This window comes from Eptesicus fuscus, chromosome 22, assembly GCF_027574615.1.
Source record: "Eptesicus fuscus isolate TK198812 chromosome 22, DD_ASM_mEF_20220401, whole genome shotgun sequence".
NCBI lineage: Eukaryota > Metazoa > Chordata > Mammalia > Chiroptera > Vespertilionidae > Eptesicus > Eptesicus fuscus.
Genome location: NC_072494.1, coordinates 9079052 through 9098032, shown reverse-complemented (window position 1 = coordinate 9098032; position 18981 = coordinate 9079052). Strand labels below are relative to the sequence as shown.

Sequence of the window (18981 nt, the reverse complement as noted above, 5' to 3'; positions counted from 1 at the left end):
AATCTTGTACAACAGATACTTTTTTAAAAATCAGTTTATCCATCTGAAGTCTGAATTATCTGTCAGAGTCACATTAGAATAATCTGCCATTTGCAACAAAATCTGTTTATTAAACTCCTTTCAATTTTTTTCTTAAACGATACAGCTAATTGATAGTAAGTAGTGTTGCTATATACAGAATCAAGGAGAAGCATTTATTTGCATTCAAAATATTTTAATAGTAAAGAATTAAAAGTAAATCTCAATAGTCTATTCCTAGCATTCAATGGCTAACTTTAAAATTTGGAAACTTAGCCAAAACACTTTTCATGAATAACAAATAAAGGTAAAAACAAAATAAAATCATCTAATTACCTGAATACAATTTTTTAGATAACATGTAGTTATTTCACATTTATACCAAAATATAAAGAAATAATGTATGCAAACATTAAAAAGCCTCAATTACAGAAAAAGTTTGGCTCTTTATAAAGTGAGAAAAAGTTAACTATAAATTTTGTTATTAGCATCCTTAATCACACCGATTTTCTGAAATTAAACAAATAGCTTCCCTGCTTCCTTTAGTTTTTTTCTCCTATCCACTTTAGCAATTACAGCCCAACGGTCATCCCGCATTTTCCTCATAGCTCCAAACTTCGGCGCAGATCCAAGGGCTGTTAGAGATGAAGGGGTCTGAATTCAAAATAAAATCATAATATGTTTAATTAAAAAATTAAAGTCCAGCTTTTGAAATTTGCTTTCTGAAATAAATTTGTAAGTTACCTTTTTCGGTGTTCTGACACAAAAATGAGAAGTTGTTGAATAATTATTCTTGCATAGATTTTTCAATTTCTCTTCCTCTGAAACCATGGTCTTAAAGAAAAATACAAAAATATAAATTGGGTTTTGCCATCATAAATATTACATTTTTTTCTATATACCACGTATGAAGAGGAGGAGGGGGGGAAAGTGGAGGAGGAGGGGGGAAGAAAGAAAAGAGGGGAGAGAGAGAAAAAAGAAAAAAGAGACAAAAAAGAAGACTAAAGAAAGAAGACTATGACAAAATAGCCTCATTCTGCCAAAAACCTAGATTTTGATCCTATTAACTATATTCCTGAAAGGTTATATAAAATACAAGCTGCGTGTGAATAGTATTTTTCTAACTTCGGTTTCAGTTTCAGAGTCTTTTTATTACCACCTTCTCCTCCCCTTACTCCCCAGCCTACTTACACAACTCACACTTAAGTACTATATAAGAAGCATTTATAATCACGTAAAAATTAAAATATCAGTTAATCAATTTATGAATATTGTAATCCTCCCAAGTAATACTAGCTAACACTTATTTAGTACTTTCTTTATGTCAGGCACTGTCTTAAGCACTTTGCATATTTTAATTAGTTTTAATACAATTTTGTGAAGTAGGTATATTATTATCCTCATTTTAAATAGGGGAGGAACTGAGACACAAACATTAAGTAACTTGCACAAGATTATACAGCTAGTTAGAGGTGGAACCACGATTCAAATGCAGGTAGGCTAGCTCCAAAATCAAAGATAGATAGATAGATAGATAGATAGATAGATAGATAGATAGATAGATAGATAGATATAGAGATAGATAGAGATAGATATAGAGAGAGATAGAGATAGAGATAGAGATATATAGATATTGACTTCAGAGCAGAAGGGAGAGGGAGAGAGAGACAGAAACATAAATGATGAGAATCATTGATTGGCTGCCTCCCACATGCCCCCTACTGGGGCTTGAGCCTGCAACCTAGACATGTGTCCTGACTGGGAATCAAACCATGACTTCCTGGTTCATAAATCAATGCTCAACCACTGAGCCACACCAGCCAGGCAGAATCCATTTTCTTAATGAATAAGCTACACAAATTTGGTCAGGTAAGCAATCAGTTCACATTATCTCTTCCTGCTCATTAAAGTCACATTTAACAAAAACTTCAGAGGCTTCATAGAAGAAAAATATTAGTATCTTCATGAATTCTAAGATTTTAGCAGAATTCAAAGTCATAAAGAATTATCTATTTGGATATGTTCAGAACCAGTATGCACCAACTGACCAGCTTGAAAAAGAGAAATTATTTTGAAAGTATATTGTGAACTATCATTAAAACTCTACTTAGTGCACAGTAACTGATCATTCATTACTAACCATATGAAAATAATTTAACCAAACTTAGAACAACAAAACCTTGTCTGTCCTTGTAATTCTATAGCAGTCATCTTTTCATGCTCTTATCAACCATTTTTATATTTGTATGTCTTGGACAAATGTCTAATCAAGTCCTTTGCCCATTTTTTAATTGGGTGGTTTTTGTCATTGAGTATCGCATGGCAGTTCCTTATGTACTCTGGATATTAACCCCTTGTCAGATATAAGATTTGCAAATATTTTCTCTGATTCTTTAGCTTGTCTTTTCAGTTTTTTAATATTAGTGACCTTGGATGCACATAAGTTAATTTTGATGAAGTCCAATTTATTTATTCTTTTCTTGCCTGTGCTTTTTGGTACCATATCCATAAAGTCAATGCCAAATTCAATGTCATTCAGATTTCTCCCAATGCTTTCATTTAAGAGTTTCAGAATTCTAGCCCTTACGTTTGGGTGTTAGGTTCATTTTGAGTCAATTTTTGTGTAAGGTAAGAGTCCAACTTCATTCTTTTGCGTACAGATTTCCTAGCACCATTTGTTGAAAAAACTGTCCTTTCCCCCATTGAATGTCAAAAATCAATTGACTATATATGTGAGGATTTATTACTGGGCTCTCTATTTTATCACACTGGTCTATATCTGTCCTTATGACAGTACTAAGTAACTTATAATTACTGGCTTTTGTAGTCAGTTTCAAAGTCAAGAACTGTTGAGTCCCCAAATGTTACCTTTCTTTTCTAAGATTGTATAATATGAATTTCAGTATTAGCTTTTCCATTTCTGCCAAAAAGACCAATGGAATTTTTATAGCGGTTATATTGAATCTGTGGACTGCTTTGGTAGTATCAATATCTTAACAATTATAAGTCTTCCTATCCATGAACACAATTTTTTTCCATTCCTTTAGGTCTTCTTTAATTTCTCTCAGCAATGTTTTCTAATTTTCAGTGTATCATAAGTCTTTCGCTTTCTTAGGTACATTTGTTCCTAAGTCTTTTTTTGTATTTTAGATGCTATTATAAATGGAATTGTGTGTTTTTTATCCATTGCTAGTGTATAGAAACATAACTGATTTTCATGTGTAGTCATGGAGTGATGACAGTCTCTTCAATAAATGGTGCTGGGAAATTTGGTCAGATACATGCAAAAAAAATGAAACTAAATCACCAACTTACACCATACACTAAAACAAACTCAAAAATGGTTAAAGGACTTAAATGTAACATGGAAAACCATAAAAATCTTAGAAGACTCCATAGGCAGCAAAATATCAGACATATGTCGTAGCAATATCTTTACCAACACAGCTCCTAGGACAATGGAAACTAAGGAAAAAAATAAACAAATGGGACTACATCAAAATCAGAAGCTTCTGCACAGCAAAAGAAACCATCAACAAAACAAGAAAGCCCACTGCATGGGAGAACATATTTGCCAATGCTATCTCAGATAAGGGTTTAATCTCCAAAATTTACAGGGAACTCATACAACTTAACAAAAGGAAGATAAACAATCCAATCAAAAAAATGGGCAAAGGACCTAAATAGACACTTTTCCAAAGAGGACATACAGAAGGCCAAGAGACATATGAAAACATGCTCAAAGTCACTAATCATCTGAGAGATACAAATCAAAACAACAATGAGGTACCATCTCACACCTGTCAGAATAAATATCAACAAACGACAAGTGCTGGCGAGGATGCGGAGAAAAAGGAACCTTCGTGCACTACTGATGGGAATGCAGACTGGTGCAGCCACTGTGGAAAACAGTATGGAGTTTCCTCAAAAAGTTAAAAATGGAACTCCCATTTGACCCAGTAATCCCACTTCTAGGACTATATCCCAAGAAACCAGAAACACCAAAGGATATATGCACCCCTATGTTCACAGCAGCACAATTTACAATAGCTAAGATATGCAAACAGCCTACGTGCCCATCAGCAGATGAGTGGATTAAACAACTGTGGTACATCTACACAATGGAATACTATGCTGCTATAAAAAACTTTTACCACTTGTAACAGCATGGATGGAACTAGAGAGCATTATGTTAAGCAAAATAAGCCAGTCAGAGAAAGATACATATCACATGATCTCACTCATATGTGGGATATAATGATCAACATAAACTGATGAACAAAAATAGATGCAGAGACAAGGGCCAGGGTAGGGGGGCAGTTAGAGATCAACCAAAGGACTTGTATGCATGCATGTTGGCATAACCAATGGTCACAGACACTGGGGCAGTGGGGGCTTGCCCTCGGGGATGACAGGGGTCAGGGGGGTCAATTGAGGAAAAAGGACACATATGTAATACTTTAAACAATAAAAAAAAAACTGCTAAGAGAAATATCCTCCTTAAACAGGCCATCTTTAATACATTAACTCTTTAAAATCGATAATGTTACAGTTGTCAACCAATACCTTGATATAGATTTCAACCAATAAGTGGAGTAAAATAAAGGAGCATGTAAGGAACACGTATAATATGCAAAATCAAGAGGGTCCCTGAATAACAAATTTGGCTGCAGAAATATTTACTCACTTTTTTTTTTTAAATCCTCACTTGAGGGCCTGCTTATTGATTTTAGAAAGATAGAAAGTGTAACGGAGGGGAGGGGAGGGGAACCACTCACTGATGGTTGCCTCCCATATGCACCCCAACTGAAGATGGAACCCACAGACAGGTATGTGACCTAACCAGGAATTGAACCTGCAACCTTTCAGTGTATGGGACAATGTTCCAACCAACTGAGCCACACCTGCCAGGGCCTAACCTTCCTTCTTTTTGTTAATTCCACCTGAGGATCTTTTTCCATTGATTTTTAGAGAGAGTGGAAGAGAGAGGAAAAGATAGAGAGAAACATCGATTTGAGGAAAAACACATCAATTGGTTGCCTCCTGCACAAGCTCTGACCAGGGCCTGGGCCGGGGAAGAGCCTGCAACCAAGGTACATGCCTTTGACCACAATCAAACCTGGGACCCTTTGGTCCATAAGCCGATGCTCTATCCACTGAGCCAAACTGGCTAGGGCTAACCTTTCTTTTTTAAAAAGAAAAAGAAAATGCAGTAAAAGCTCCTTTATAACACTGTTGGAAAACAATATGGTTAATTATTTCAAATGCAACTATGTTATATCAAGTATTTCAAAATGCCATGTTTTCTAAATTTTAGAGAAATTATTTGAACCCTAATATTTTCAAAATGCTATAAAAGCCTAGGATTCTGTTATAATAAAGTTCTACTGTATTTAGTATTGATAAATATTATGATAGATATTTCTTTATCAAGAAATAAATTAGACAATAATGTAAACAAATAATAAATACTAATTATCTGCAATGTGTTTACCAGAAGATCAGCAGATTCTGAACTATCTGAATTAATATCAAACTCAAAGACCATTTTTCTCTTTTTAGTATTTTCTTCAATGGGTGCATTCTTGTTTTCTCTTGGCTGGATTTTTAGTTTCGTTGGTGTCTTCACAGTATATGCCTACCCAAAAAGAAAAACAACACATTATTGATTTTTAGTTTCGTTGGTGTCTTCACAGTATATGCCTACCCAAAAAGAAAAACAACACATTATCCCATCAAATAAAACATATGTTGTTAACAAAGGCAAGTTGAGTCTTTAGTAATCAATAACTCTCCATTATTGTTAGCATGTTTATGAAGTGTAAATTTTGGATAAGAATTTAATTTATATGTTCTCCGTAATAAAACTTGTATAACTTTCTTTAAAAATAATATACAATAGTGAACTTTCTCTTTCCCTTGAACTTACTGAAGAAGATATTAGAGGGTGGAGAGGGAGAGAGTGAAAGGAAGAGAAAAAAACACTACAGTTTTAACAATCACCAATCTTAAGAGGGAGTTTAATTTTTCTAGCAATTATTAAAACCAAAGAACTGAGTGAGCATTGCTCTCTCAACAAAAATCCTTATTTATAAGAAAATAAGTTTGCCAATTTTTTGTTGGTAAAGTAATTCACATTAGTCATTGTTTGTTATTCCGTATTGCCCTGTAAGTTTTATAATTTTTAAAAAGTATCTTTATAAAGTAAGGTCCGCGAAATCAGCAAAAATGACAGAGTAAGAAGCTCCAAAAATTCGCTCTCTCATAAAGCAAAGAAAATACTGATAAAAATGGTGTCAGCTTTTTCAGATCTCTTTGAATTAACCAAAGCTTGCCAAAACCTGGAGCTATTTTCCATTAACTTTTCCTTGTCCCATCCTCTGCCCTCCAGCTCTATGTTACCCTTAAAAAATGACAGCCCAGCCGAAACCGGTTTGGCTCAGTGGATAGAGCGTCGGCCTGTGGACTGAAAGGTCCCAGGTTCGATTCCGGTCAAGGGCATGTACCTTGGTTGCGGGCACATCCCCAGTGGGGGGTGTGCAGGAGGCAGCTGTTCGATGTTTCTCTCTCATTGATGTTTCTAACTCTCTCTCCCTCTCCCTTCCTCTCTGTGGAAAAATCAATAAAATATATTAAAAAAAAAAAAAATGACAGCCCATATTCGTGGTCCAGCCTGGCAGCCATATAGGGGTTCTTTCAAAGCTGTATTCCCAAAGGGCTGTCCTTATTTGACTTGTACAGCAGTTCTCTGGAAGACCTCACTTACAAGGCAGTTTTGTTTTTGACCTGATTCAGAGCTCACTCAATAAAAAAAACTTTCAACTTGGTGTGTGTGGGTTAGGGAGTAGCATTTCTTAAAAACAATTACAGGCAAGTGTTTTAACTTAGTAGCTCACTGAGACAAGGACTATCAGTTGGGGTAAATGATAGGTTACACAAAAATTTAGGAGTACAGCTTGTAAATGAGATGTCCAAAGGGTTTTTGGAAAGCTCTGACATACGCCTGAAAATATAGAAAGCCATGCACATGCACAGGGCTATGAGTAGCGCAGTAAAGACCTGAAAAGGCCCTAAGCTCTTACCTCTGTCAGATCTTGAGGGTCTGCACAAGCAGGAATTGAAGGCTAAGGCTGAGTTGTCAACTATCTAGCTGAGTGGATGCCCTAACAAATAGTCCATGGCAAAGTTTGGGAGATTTGTTGGTCCAAGCTTTTAAGGAGATATCTGTTCAAACATTAGCTGAACATAAAGCTAACCAAGTAGAGACTTCAATGGAACTAAAAGAATATAAACTTTACAGGATTAGTTTAGAAAGGTAACTAAACAAACAATAACAACTATGACAAGGAGAAGCAACAACAAACCCAGAGGAGAGGGTAGAATCTGATTCCCAGAGCTCACATTATATTATTTTTTACTAGAAGCCCGTTGCACGAAGTTTCGTGCAGTAGACCTTCCTTCACCTGGCTGCCAGCACCAGTTTTCCGCCAGCAGCAGTTTTCCTCTGGCCACCCGCCGATCAGAGCGCCTCCTGCCAGCGCGATCGGCCACCCTGAGAGGAACTCCGATCAGGAGGTGCTCCGATCAGCGGGTGGCCAGAGGAAAACTGCTGCTGGCGGAAAACTGCTGCTGGCAGCCACGCAATTGGCCACCCCGAGTTCCACCATCGGTGCCTTCTGCCGGCTCCATCTGTCCTCCAGCAGTGCCGGCTGTTGGGGCCGGCGGGAGGAACAGGGGGCAGGGACTCACGAGTGAGTCCCCCGCCCCCCGCTCATCCTGTCAGCCCAATTGGCCACCCCAAGTCCCGCCCCCAGCCTGCCACCGGCCCAATCGTGGGTGTAGCGGAGTGATGGTTATTTGCATACTTCCCTTTTATTAGGTAGGATGTTCAGATTTCAAGAAAAAAATGAGACATGCAAAAAAAAAAAAACCAAACAGAAATTATGGCCCTTACATGGGAAAATGAGGGATCAACAGAATCTATCTCTAAGGAAGCCTAGTCATTGGACTTTGTAAATATGTTATTTTTAAATTTTTTTCTTTATTTTTAATGTTGACACTATTACAGATGTCTTCCTATTCTCCCTATTTGACACCTCCACCCAGCTACCCTTTCCCTTGGGCCATCACCATACTGTTGTTGTCTGTGTCTATGGGTTATGCATATATGTTTTTTTGGCTAATCCCTTCACCTTCTTTCATCCAGTTCCCTCTTAGGACTGCTTAACATTGTGTTCCATGGGTTTTGGACTGTTGTGTATTCATTTTCATTTGTCTCAAGATAATTTCTGATTTCTTCCTTAGTTTCATTTTTTTACTATGCATGTTTTCCATTTGGCTGTTCCTGAATTGTGTCCTTTATAATGAACTGGAAATAGTGAGTAATTTCCTTAGTACTGAGAGTCATACTAGCAAATTGAGGAGGGGGTTATAGGAACCCCCAATTAATAGCCAGCTGGTCAGTAGTACAAATGGTAGCAAGCCAACACTGTGACTGGCATCTGAAGTGGGAGCCTTGTGGGATTGAGCCCTTAATCTGGGGTGTTTACATTAAGTCCAGATAGATAGTGTCAGAACAGAATCAAATTGTAGGACACCCAGTTAGTGTCTGGAGAGTTAGAGAACTGAAGTGTAAGGAAACACACACATACATTTTGTATCAGAGTAAAAACAACTCAAGATAGTATCTATTAAGATAGAGTGCATTATGCATAAGCCTATAACCCAACAATTTCACTCCTAGAGACATATCCAACCTACATGTTAAGTACTAGAATGCATACATGTTAAGTACTAGAATTTTTATAGCAACACTATACATAAAACCCAATCTGGAAACTACCCAAATGTCTATTAACAATACAATATAAAAACTGTTGTGCAGACTCACAATGAAATACTATATAGAAATAAAACTAATCTACAACTTCAAGCAACAATATCGATGAACCCACAAACATATTAAGTGGAAAAAAAGCCAAAGCAAAAAATACATAGTTCTATTTATAGAAAATGCAAAAACAGATAATACACCTAATATTATAAGTTGGAACTGTGTAGGAAATTACCTCAATTGCCTAGAATTAAATGTCAGAAGATATGCCCATCTCATTATAGTACTGATCGCCCCTAACCACCTCTGCCTGCTGGCCTGATCGCCCCCTAACTGCTCTCCTGCCAGCCTGATCACCCCTAACTGCTCTCCCCTGCCAGCCTGATAGCCCCTAACTGCCCTCCCCTGTCAGCCTGATCGCCCCCTAATTGCTCCCACTGCCAGCCTGATCTCCCCTAACCTCAGCTCCTGCCACTGTGGCTTTGTTTGGAAGGACGTCTGGAAGATGTCCGGAAGGTGTCTGGTCTAATTAGCATATTACCCTTTTACTAGTATAGATATTGAACAGTAGAAATTGTATAATTAATCATGTAATTAAAAGTATTACTGAAAAAAAAGTTGGCTTGGGGGAGGGCTAGTAACTGGAAGAGGGAATAAGAAGCTCTTCTGAGGTGATAACATTTCATGTTTTAATCTGAGTGATGGTTACAAGGTTATGTTTGGTTTTATAAAAATTCATCAAGTTGCATTCTTCTTTCATATATTTCAAATAAAAGTTTTTTAAAGTAAGGTCATTCTTTAATAGAAATCATTTCATATTCTGAATAATATAGTAGTAAATACAGGAAAATAGCTTTATATAAAAGCCTCTCTAAGCTATGTAAATTAATTTTCATAACTTCTATGAGTTGGATAATTTATAATAATTAAAGCATAATATGCTAATTAGACCAGACAGCCGTATGACCTTCTGGATGAAGCCGGGGTTGCAAGGGCCGAGGCAAGCTGTCACAGCTGCAAGGGCTGAGCCCCTTGCACAAATTTTGTGCATTTGGGGGGGGGGGGAACACAAAAAAATGGCAGCAGAATAGACAGACTTGTCCTGAGCCTTGTCTTGGAGCAGAAAGAATGAACAGCGGAGGGTCGCACGGGGAGTGTTTGTTGGCGAGTTAAGGGACAGCTATACTCTAGGAGAAGGTGGGGGACTGCTGGACGGGGTTCCCCTGACCGGGCAGCCCCGGCTGCTGCTGGGTTCCCTCCCAGAGCGACCCACTCGGACGCGGAGACGGCGCCATCTTGAAGGGGAAAGTGGATCTTATTGGAAGCCTGAAAATTTACAACTGCAGCACCCACCAAACAGCTGCGAACCCCAGAACACCGGTCCCCAATTGGCGCAAATACGCGGATTCAGAGGAGCTCTACACCCCACCACAGAAAGGAGAAAGAGAACTACATAACCAGACATCCATAGAAGAAAGACCATGGGGAGACAAAGAAATAGCCCGCATAAGAAAGAAAAGCAGACATCACCAGAAAAGGAAGTAAACGAAATGGAGGCAAGCAACCTGTCAGAGAAAGAATTCAGAGAAATGGTCATAAGGTAGCTGAAAAGAATGGAAGACAAATTCAACAAATTTTGTGCATCGGGCCTCGGGGGGAGAGGGAGAGAGAGAGAGAGAGAGAGAGAGAGAGAGAGAGATAACAGGATATGAGTGGAACTCTTCCTTTTGCTCTGGAATTGTCAACAGGGGTACACAGCTGAGGGGGAAAGTGCTAGTAACAGATATTCTAAACAAAGTGACCTATAATTAAGGCCAGATCCTTCTCTGGGGCTTACTAAAAAGTGTTTTACGTAAAAGCAAGCCTTACAATCACCAAACAACTTCCTTATTCCCAGTTATATTAAGGAAATTGGGAGAGAACGACATAATATTTTAGCTTAGAGGGGTGGAGATACTTTTCCCCTCAACTCCCAAGACAGGTGAGGAAATAACTCTTAACAGCAACCTTAGAAAGACTAGGTGTGCCTTCAAGGTGAGGTTGGCATCTCACTCCCGAGTCGGATATAAACCTAGGTAAAAAATTAGTTTATCTGTCTCTATGTCTGGCTGAGCAGAGTAAAAAGAAATCAGAGAGATGGGTGGCAGAGAAGAGAAGGAGAGATCAGAAGTAGAGCATTCTACACTGCCATTTATCATGGAAAGGATGAATGAATTCCCCATGAATTAGTTGAACATGTGGAAGGCAGCTAGAATTAAGCTACTTTGCTAGCAGCACCTGCTCCATGAGCGCTGACTGCTCAGTAAAGAATCCAGCAGCAAGAAGATGTGGAGGTAACTTGGGGTAACACTGGAAAATGTCAACTCAGAACCAGTTTCCCACATCAGGGACCTATACATTGGTGAATGCTAGAAAGTTATGAAAGCTGCCAAGATGCCATTAAGTTGTGGACAGTGACAGAAAAAACACACACACACACACACACATTTCATGTTGGTATCACAAAAAATTGAAACTTTTAAGAAATTGGTTTTATATCTACTAGTATGTCTGATACTAGATATGTGATATGTAACACCAAATTGTCTTTTTTAATTTAAAAATTACTACTTCTTTTGAAATTTTACCAACCAACCTTTGGTAATGATTCAGATAAAGTACTTTTGGCAGGTGTCCTCAGATTGTCTTTTTTTTCTTTGGGTTTGCCATAATCAGCTGATGTGAAGTTTCGAGGTATATTTTGTGAAGGAGTTGCTTTAGGATCAAATTTCCGATAATTGGTTGTAAGTGTTTCCGATAAAGATGTCTGTATTTTCTGTATTAGACAGCAGAAATGAATAAAATCATCGTTAAATATCATTTAAATTACAGTGTAGCAACTAGTAGAAATAACAGGAATAAACTAAAATTTACCCCCAAATTTATTATTGATTAGATAACTTTGAATAAATTACATACTGATTAAATTAAATAATTAACTCATTTTTTGTCACTTTATTTTCCTATTTAAGATGAAAATGGTATCTGCCCATTCCTATCTTCAGGGAGCTGCTATGAAACCAAAGAAGATATCTCAACTCTATCTGATCAAAAACTGAGGATTCTATAAAGAAAAATCTCTATTCCTGGTGGCAAAATGCCTTAATCCGTGGTTTATTCTAATAGTCTAAAAACTAGAGGGAGATTTATTCTCATTTCCATTCATTCTCTTTTATGCTTTCTTATCTTCTCTTATCTATTAATAAATGTCACCTTTTTCCTATCCACCAATTTTACCCCCCTCAAAAAAAATGGGGGAACAAAAATTATGATAGCAAAGAACTAGAGAAATTATCAGGAAAAAATGATAAAGTAGCTATTTGCTTCAACTCTGAAAATAAATTGCAAATTTACTCTAAATACTTAGATATTATTTCAACTCAATTTATTTGGTTTCCTTCTCTCTACCTTTATATATCTTTCCCTCAGCACCTGACCTAGCTTTCCAGTAAAAGCTAGTAACAATAGCTGCTTTAGTGGAACCCTATGTGAAACTCATGCCTATTACTTATTATTTTACCACTTTTGTTGGTTACCATCATATCCATGAATACAATCAAGGCAACCACTCACAAGAAAGAATGAAGTGGCACACACAACAACAAAAAGGTGGGGGAGGCTACACTTTCAAAAGGTTGGTGGTTGAATCTGCAGTGAGAATAGATCATTATTCAAATTAGGAGGGTACAGGGTACAGGGTGCAGGACTATGACATGACCACAAGTACTATAAAAAACACTGAAATAGGAGTCAAGTATGCTCTTTTCTCCAGGAACTTTTACTACTTTGCAAGGTGATTTTAACCAAGTCATTAAGTATCTACAGGCTTAAATTTATCCGTTTATATAATCAAGGAGCTAAATAAGGTGATTTGTAGGTTTCTTGACTAGCCTTAGTGATCTCACTTTATAGTCCTTTTTCCAGTAGGTATGAATCTTAGTAACATTTTTTCACAGTTGCACTTCTGTATTATTTTTCCTAAACATTTATAGATCATAGTTGATAGCACAATTTTAATGAAAACCAAGTTATTCTGCTCTCTGGCTTCATTAGTAGTCTCCAAAATGTAACTGCTTTCATGGACAAATGTTTCTCCCCAAAAAGGACTGATAATGGCAACTACACCACCATGTGGCCATGTCGGAGAATTAACATTTCCTGGGTAGCCTGGTAGCCTAAAAGAAAATGCAACCGCCCCTCCTCATTCTAGAATACTGAAATAACCCTCTTCATAATACATCATGGAAATGTATGCACTTTCCTACAAGTTACCTTCTTTTCTAAAGGTTACACTTCCCGTGATGCATATATTCAGAACATTCATGATTTTCTCTGTTGTACTTTTTAAGCACTTATATGGTATTTCCTATGTGCTAATAAGCACTATTTTAAATGCTTTACAAATACTATTTCATTTAATCCTCATAACAACTTTAGGAAATAGGTACTATTATTACCCCTTTATAAATGAGGGTACTGAGGCATGAGAAAGTTAAGTAACTTGCCCAAACTCAGAAATGTTTGATAAACCTAATGATTATTATATAGACTTGTGATATTTCCATAATTTTGGAATAAAGAATAGCAAATAAAAGCATATTAACATTATTTCTTTTTTCATTTTCTCAATTTTTTCCATATATATCCAGACCCCAGACACAATATAAGGCATTTACTAATCTACTTGATTATAGATATAAATAATAGGCATATATTAGTGGAATTATACATGAGTCAAAACAACTTTATAACAAATTGGGATATATACCTGCATAGTATGAATACATTCTATATTTGGAAATAAATATTAGAGTTTAACCAATTTATTTATCTTTATCCGACACTTCCCTTAGACTATTACCTAATTCTGCTGGCTAATTTTAATATGACAATAATTTCTCCAAATATTTTTTAAAGTGCCTACCCAGTATTTGGAACATATGAAGCACTCAATATTCATCCAATGGTATTTTATTTCTTTCCTTCTCTTTCTTTGAACCCAAATACAACAAAATTGTTGTATACAGAGGTCGCCAACCTTTGGACCTCACGTACCACCCAGTGGTCCGCGGACCACTGGTTGGCGACCGCTGGATACCTAAAACTCAACTGTTCTCAACTACTGTCACTTTCAGTTTATAGTCAAAAGCAACCTCTGTGGGGACTTAGGACTTAGATTAACTACATCACTGTGTAGAAAGAATGTTTAATCATTAAAACTTGCATTTAGAATTCTTCTGTAATGTGTTAGAAGCTGAGGGAGGGGTATCCCTCTTCCACATACGTGGTGCTTCCTTCCATGTGTAGGAAGCAACACGAGGGTAACATTCCTAACCTCTGTTTCCTTAGGGGAAGAATAATAACTTAATTGGACTAGTGAATTTGAAAGGAGAAACTGGACAAATATAGTTTAAACCCTTCCTTACTCTTACTCTTGATACCAAAGGAAGATACACATTCTGTTCTCCTCCCCTTTATGCCATATGTTTTACAAGAGCAGCCATTTTTAAGTGGATAACTTGTCCCAGTTCAGATCTACTGTGACAAAGTAGACAAATATGTCTAATTTGGGATTTCAGGATTAAGAAATCCCCTTACCTTCAAATAAAAGCTACATTCTCCAATATTACTTATCAATAACAAAGATATTATATTGGTTTTCATTGTCTTTCTCGATTGGTTCAGACTTAAGTAAGAAAAGCAGGATATCATTTATTTAGGCCTCTCAAACCCAAAACTAGACATAATCTAAATATAAGCTTTGGAGTTTTTAAGGAAAATTTTTTGCCTCTAAACATTAGAAAATGCTCAAGAAACACAAATTTACCTAATTTAAGATAATACTGTAATTAAAATTATAGAAGGTTGAAAACTTCTCTAAATCTCCAAGTGACAACTGCTTTAAAGTTTTTAGCAAATGCTTTTTAATAAATAGCAAGAAACAATTTAGGAAATGAAATTGTGTGATATATTTTAAATGTTTTTTTCCTATTTATGAACAAAAAAAATTTTCTAAGTAAATGTTAGAAAATGAATTGGTTATAAAGAAAACTGAAAATTATATAAAACTCTTACCTTGTCAGTTTTTTCTTTGAGAGTAACTGTGTTTTCTTTTGCCTCTCTTTTGAGTTTTTCCTATTAAAAATGAATATCAAGTACATACAATGTAATCATTACTATTACCACAATGAATGTTTCTATTATCAAAGTATGAACAAGAAAAAAATACTGACCTACAAATTTTATAAAAATAATAAAAAGTAAATAGAAAAATGAACTAGTTCTTCTCTACAGGAATGTTATTTAGTTTCAAATATCTTAAGAGTAAGTCTCTTAAAAACTTTAATCACAACTTTCTCATTCATAAAATGAAGTGGATGGACCATATTTATAAAGTAAGGAAATACACACAGGTAACTAACTATAAAGAGCTGCTAAGAGATCCGAAATATTATGTGCCTTTAGAGGTATAATTCACTTTTTCTCTGTGTGTTGTTCTTAAATAATGAACTTTCAACATGAGATTAAGAGATGAAGGATAAAGTATAGAAAAGCAAAAAATGCTTGGGAAATAATACATCACTTTTACTGGAGATTAGGGTGTATCTATTCAGAAGTTTAAAAAAAAAGAAAAGAAACCTGTCCTATAGAAAAGAATATGTAGTAGGTCTTTAATATGACAATCATCTAGAAAAAAGAATTGTTACAGCCTTGGGAGCCTTAAAGACATCAGAGAATGGAAAGTTCCAATGCACAGAACTATAGGAAAACCGCTCACCTGCCTGCCTGCCTGATTGCCCCTAACCACTCTGCCTGCTGGCCTGCTCACTCTCAACTGCACCCCACCACCAGCCTGCTAGCCCCCAAATGACCCCCCGCCAGCCTGCTAGCCCCCAAATGCCCCCCCACCAGCCTGATCACCCCCAACTGCCCCCCCTGCTGGCCTGCTCACCCCCAACTGCCACCCCTCCTGGCCTGCTCACCCCCACCTTCCCTCCCCACTGGCCTGCTGAGAAATCAGGTAAGAAAAAGATATAAAAAGGCATCGGATTGGAAATGAAGATATAAAATTGTTTCTATTTGCAGATGACATAATTTTATATAGAGAAAACCTATAGATGCTACCAAAAATGTTAAAACTAATGAACAAATTCAGTGAACTTGCAGAATACAAAATTAACATACAAAAATCTGTAGTACTTCTATATTAACAGTACTTCTATTAACAGTATTGTCTGAAAAGAAATAAAGAAAACACTCCCATTTACAATAGCATCAAAAGACATAAAATATTTGGGAATAAATTTAACCAAGGAAGTGAAAAATATCTACAAGACATTGGTGGAATTAATCAAAACGCGTGTGCGTGCACGCACACGTGCGCACACACACACAAAAGAAAGTTATAGTGTTCATGGATTGGAGAATTAAAATGTCCATATTACCCAAAGCCTTCTACAGATTCAATGCAATCCCTATCAAGATACCAATGGCTGCTCTAGCCAGTTTTGCTCAGTGGATAGAGCATCAGCCTGCAGACTGAGGGGTCCTGGGCATTCGGTTATGGTCAAGGACACATGCCTGGGTTGCAGGCTCGGTCCCCAGTGGGGGCATGCAGGAGGCAGCTAATTAATGATTCTCTCATTATTGATGTTTCTCTCTCTTTCTGCCTCTTCTCTGAAATCAATAAAAATATTTTTTTAAAAGAAAGAGCCGCCCCTTAAAAAAAAAAAAAAGATACCAATGGCACTTCTGACAGAGGTAGAAAAACAATCCTAAAATTTATATGAAGCTACAAAAGATCCTAAATAGTCAAAGCAATCCTGAGAAAGAACAAAGTAGGAGGCATCACTTTCTGGTTTTAAGCTAAATTATAAATACTTTTGGGGGGGAAAAAAAGCTAATGGGGGAAAAGTTCTATTTTTTAATCCAGTTATTCAAATGTATCATATTATTTTCCAATATTACATATTTACAAAAATATAAGGCTGCACCTAAACCTTACAATTAGTTACTTTATAATGCCACAACACCTACTTTTTCTTCTCTTTCTATTTCAAGTTGTTCCCTAAGAGACGAAAGTTCATTTTTGAGATTGGCTAGTTCAACCTCCTAAAGAAAAAAAAAACACAAAGTTTTTACATACATATAAATGCAAACTAGTGTTTCAAATAAATTTAATTTTATAGAGAAATAAATTACTTATATACTTTAAGCCTACTAATATGAAGGCTGCTACCTGAACGTAACTAAAGATTTCATTTTTACAAGTATTTTATTGTTTAGTAGATGCCCAGTGCATGAAAATTCACACAGTCGGGGAGGGGGGGGGGTGTGGATCCCTCAGCCCAGCCTGTGCCCTCTCAGAGTCCAGGAGCCCTCAGGGGATGTCCAACTGATGGTTTAGGCCCGCTCTTTGGGGAGCGGGCCTAAGTCACAGTCAGGACTCCCTCTGCTGCGGGAGGCTACCAGCGGGCCGATGGGGGGATGGGGCCAGCGCAGACTGGCAAGCGGCTGGCCTAGCCCCCCCCACCGACCAGTTGTTCTGCTGTTCATTTGATTTGCATATTAGGCTTTTATGATATAGGATTCTAAAGAAATGTTAATACTATATATCTCTCCTCCTCATCCTCTCCCAATCTACCCCTTCCCAGTTCTCCCAATCTCAATCAGAGCTCCAAACTTATTTGTAACTGTAGTTTATAAGCATTCATTTTGGGGGGAAAAGAGTTCATTCCACCATTTCAAAAAATAAATTGGAAGCCTATTTAACTATAAGATTCCTTTTAGATCTAAGATTTTTTATTTTATTTTACAACTCAAACATTATGTCAAGCTGTAGCCGATTTGGCTCTGTAGATAAGAGTGTTGGCCCTTGGACTGAAGGATCCCAGGTTCAATTCTGGTCAAGGGCAGGTACCTCAGTTGCAGGCTCTGGCCCTTGTTGGGGAGCTTGCAGGAGGCAACAACAACAAAAAATTATGGCTTTATTTAATATTATTCTTTACCAGCAGTCATGTTAACATGAAAATTGGCTTTTATGACTATTTATTCTGTATCTCACCAAAGATGCTTTCACCGATGATTGTTCTTGTTCTCTGCTCTTATAAAGTCCTAATTCTGAGTCTCTTTCTTCAACGATTTTATCATATTGGTGCTATATGAAACAGAAAAAACATTTTAGAACCAAAATAGATTATGCTTTAATATGCTTTAATATGACTGGTATCCTTGTGCATTTAAAATTTAAAGAAAACAATGACTATGAGTTAAGTGATGTATATATTTAAGCATATTTTTGAAATTTTTTAATTACATAAACAATGAAACCTAGATAACTGTCTTGGAAATAACAACACATGAGCAAGAAATTATTCTTTTTAATTGGAAACACTGAATTTCTTAATTTTAAAAACAGGACCTCTTAGAAAAGTGGCTGATTCCAGATCTGAGGTAGGAAATACATGATGAGTCTTAAATGTTGTTATAAGAGAAAGCAAGCAAGCTATCAAGGACTATTAAAGTCAAGTCAAAAGGACTTGCCACCAGTGTGAAGAGGCTCCCACTAGCCAAAGATGAGACAAATATAAAAACTGCATTGGACTGAAATACACCAAATATGTTTAAATCTATGAGTTCACAAACTTACTTAAAAAGTTTTTTTTAATCCTCACTGGTTACCTCATAGTAATGTTCTATCGCAGCAACAATTTTTAAAGATGAATAGGTAGATATAGCTCACCTGAAGAGAATAAGGCTTAATTTGCTAACAGAACGATTACTTTAAACAACAGTAAAAAATAGAGCACACTCACAAATACAACAAACATTAAGCTTTTCATCTATTTATTCCACTGATAAAAATTCATTTAGCCTCATGTATATTAGACACACATAGAGGATACAAATATTAACAAAACACATATCCTGGATGGAAAGTGCTATAAGAGAATACTAGGAAAATTCAGATAAAGAATGACCACTTCCATCCATCATAAGAGATTTTCTCAAAGTAACACTCAAGCTAAGCTTTGTGTGGTTAAGATTTAAACCCAGAGAAATGGGAGATCAAGGGCATTCCAGTTATAATT

The 18981-nt window shown here is 36.6% G+C and overlaps 1 protein-coding gene across 1 annotated transcript in view; it reads right to left on the bottom strand.

Annotated features, from left to right (window-relative positions):
- Positions 1-359: 359 nt before the first annotated feature.
- Positions 360-18981, bottom strand: part of SYCP1 (synaptonemal complex protein 1) — an 84063-nt gene continuing 65441 nt past the window's right edge. Inside the window, exons 27-33 of the mRNA XM_054712158.1 lie at positions 17955-18047; positions 16928-17002; positions 14966-15025; positions 11487-11666; positions 5513-5656; positions 763-852; positions 360-672 (exon numbers count right to left, since the gene is read on the bottom strand). Coding sequence (XP_054568133.1) covers positions 535-672; positions 763-852; positions 5513-5656; positions 11487-11666; positions 14966-15025; positions 16928-17002; positions 17955-18047 — 780 coding nt within the window. The 3' untranslated portion in view covers positions 360-534. The remainder of the gene's footprint in view (positions 673-762; positions 853-5512; positions 5657-11486; positions 11667-14965; positions 15026-16927; positions 17003-17954; positions 18048-18981) is intronic.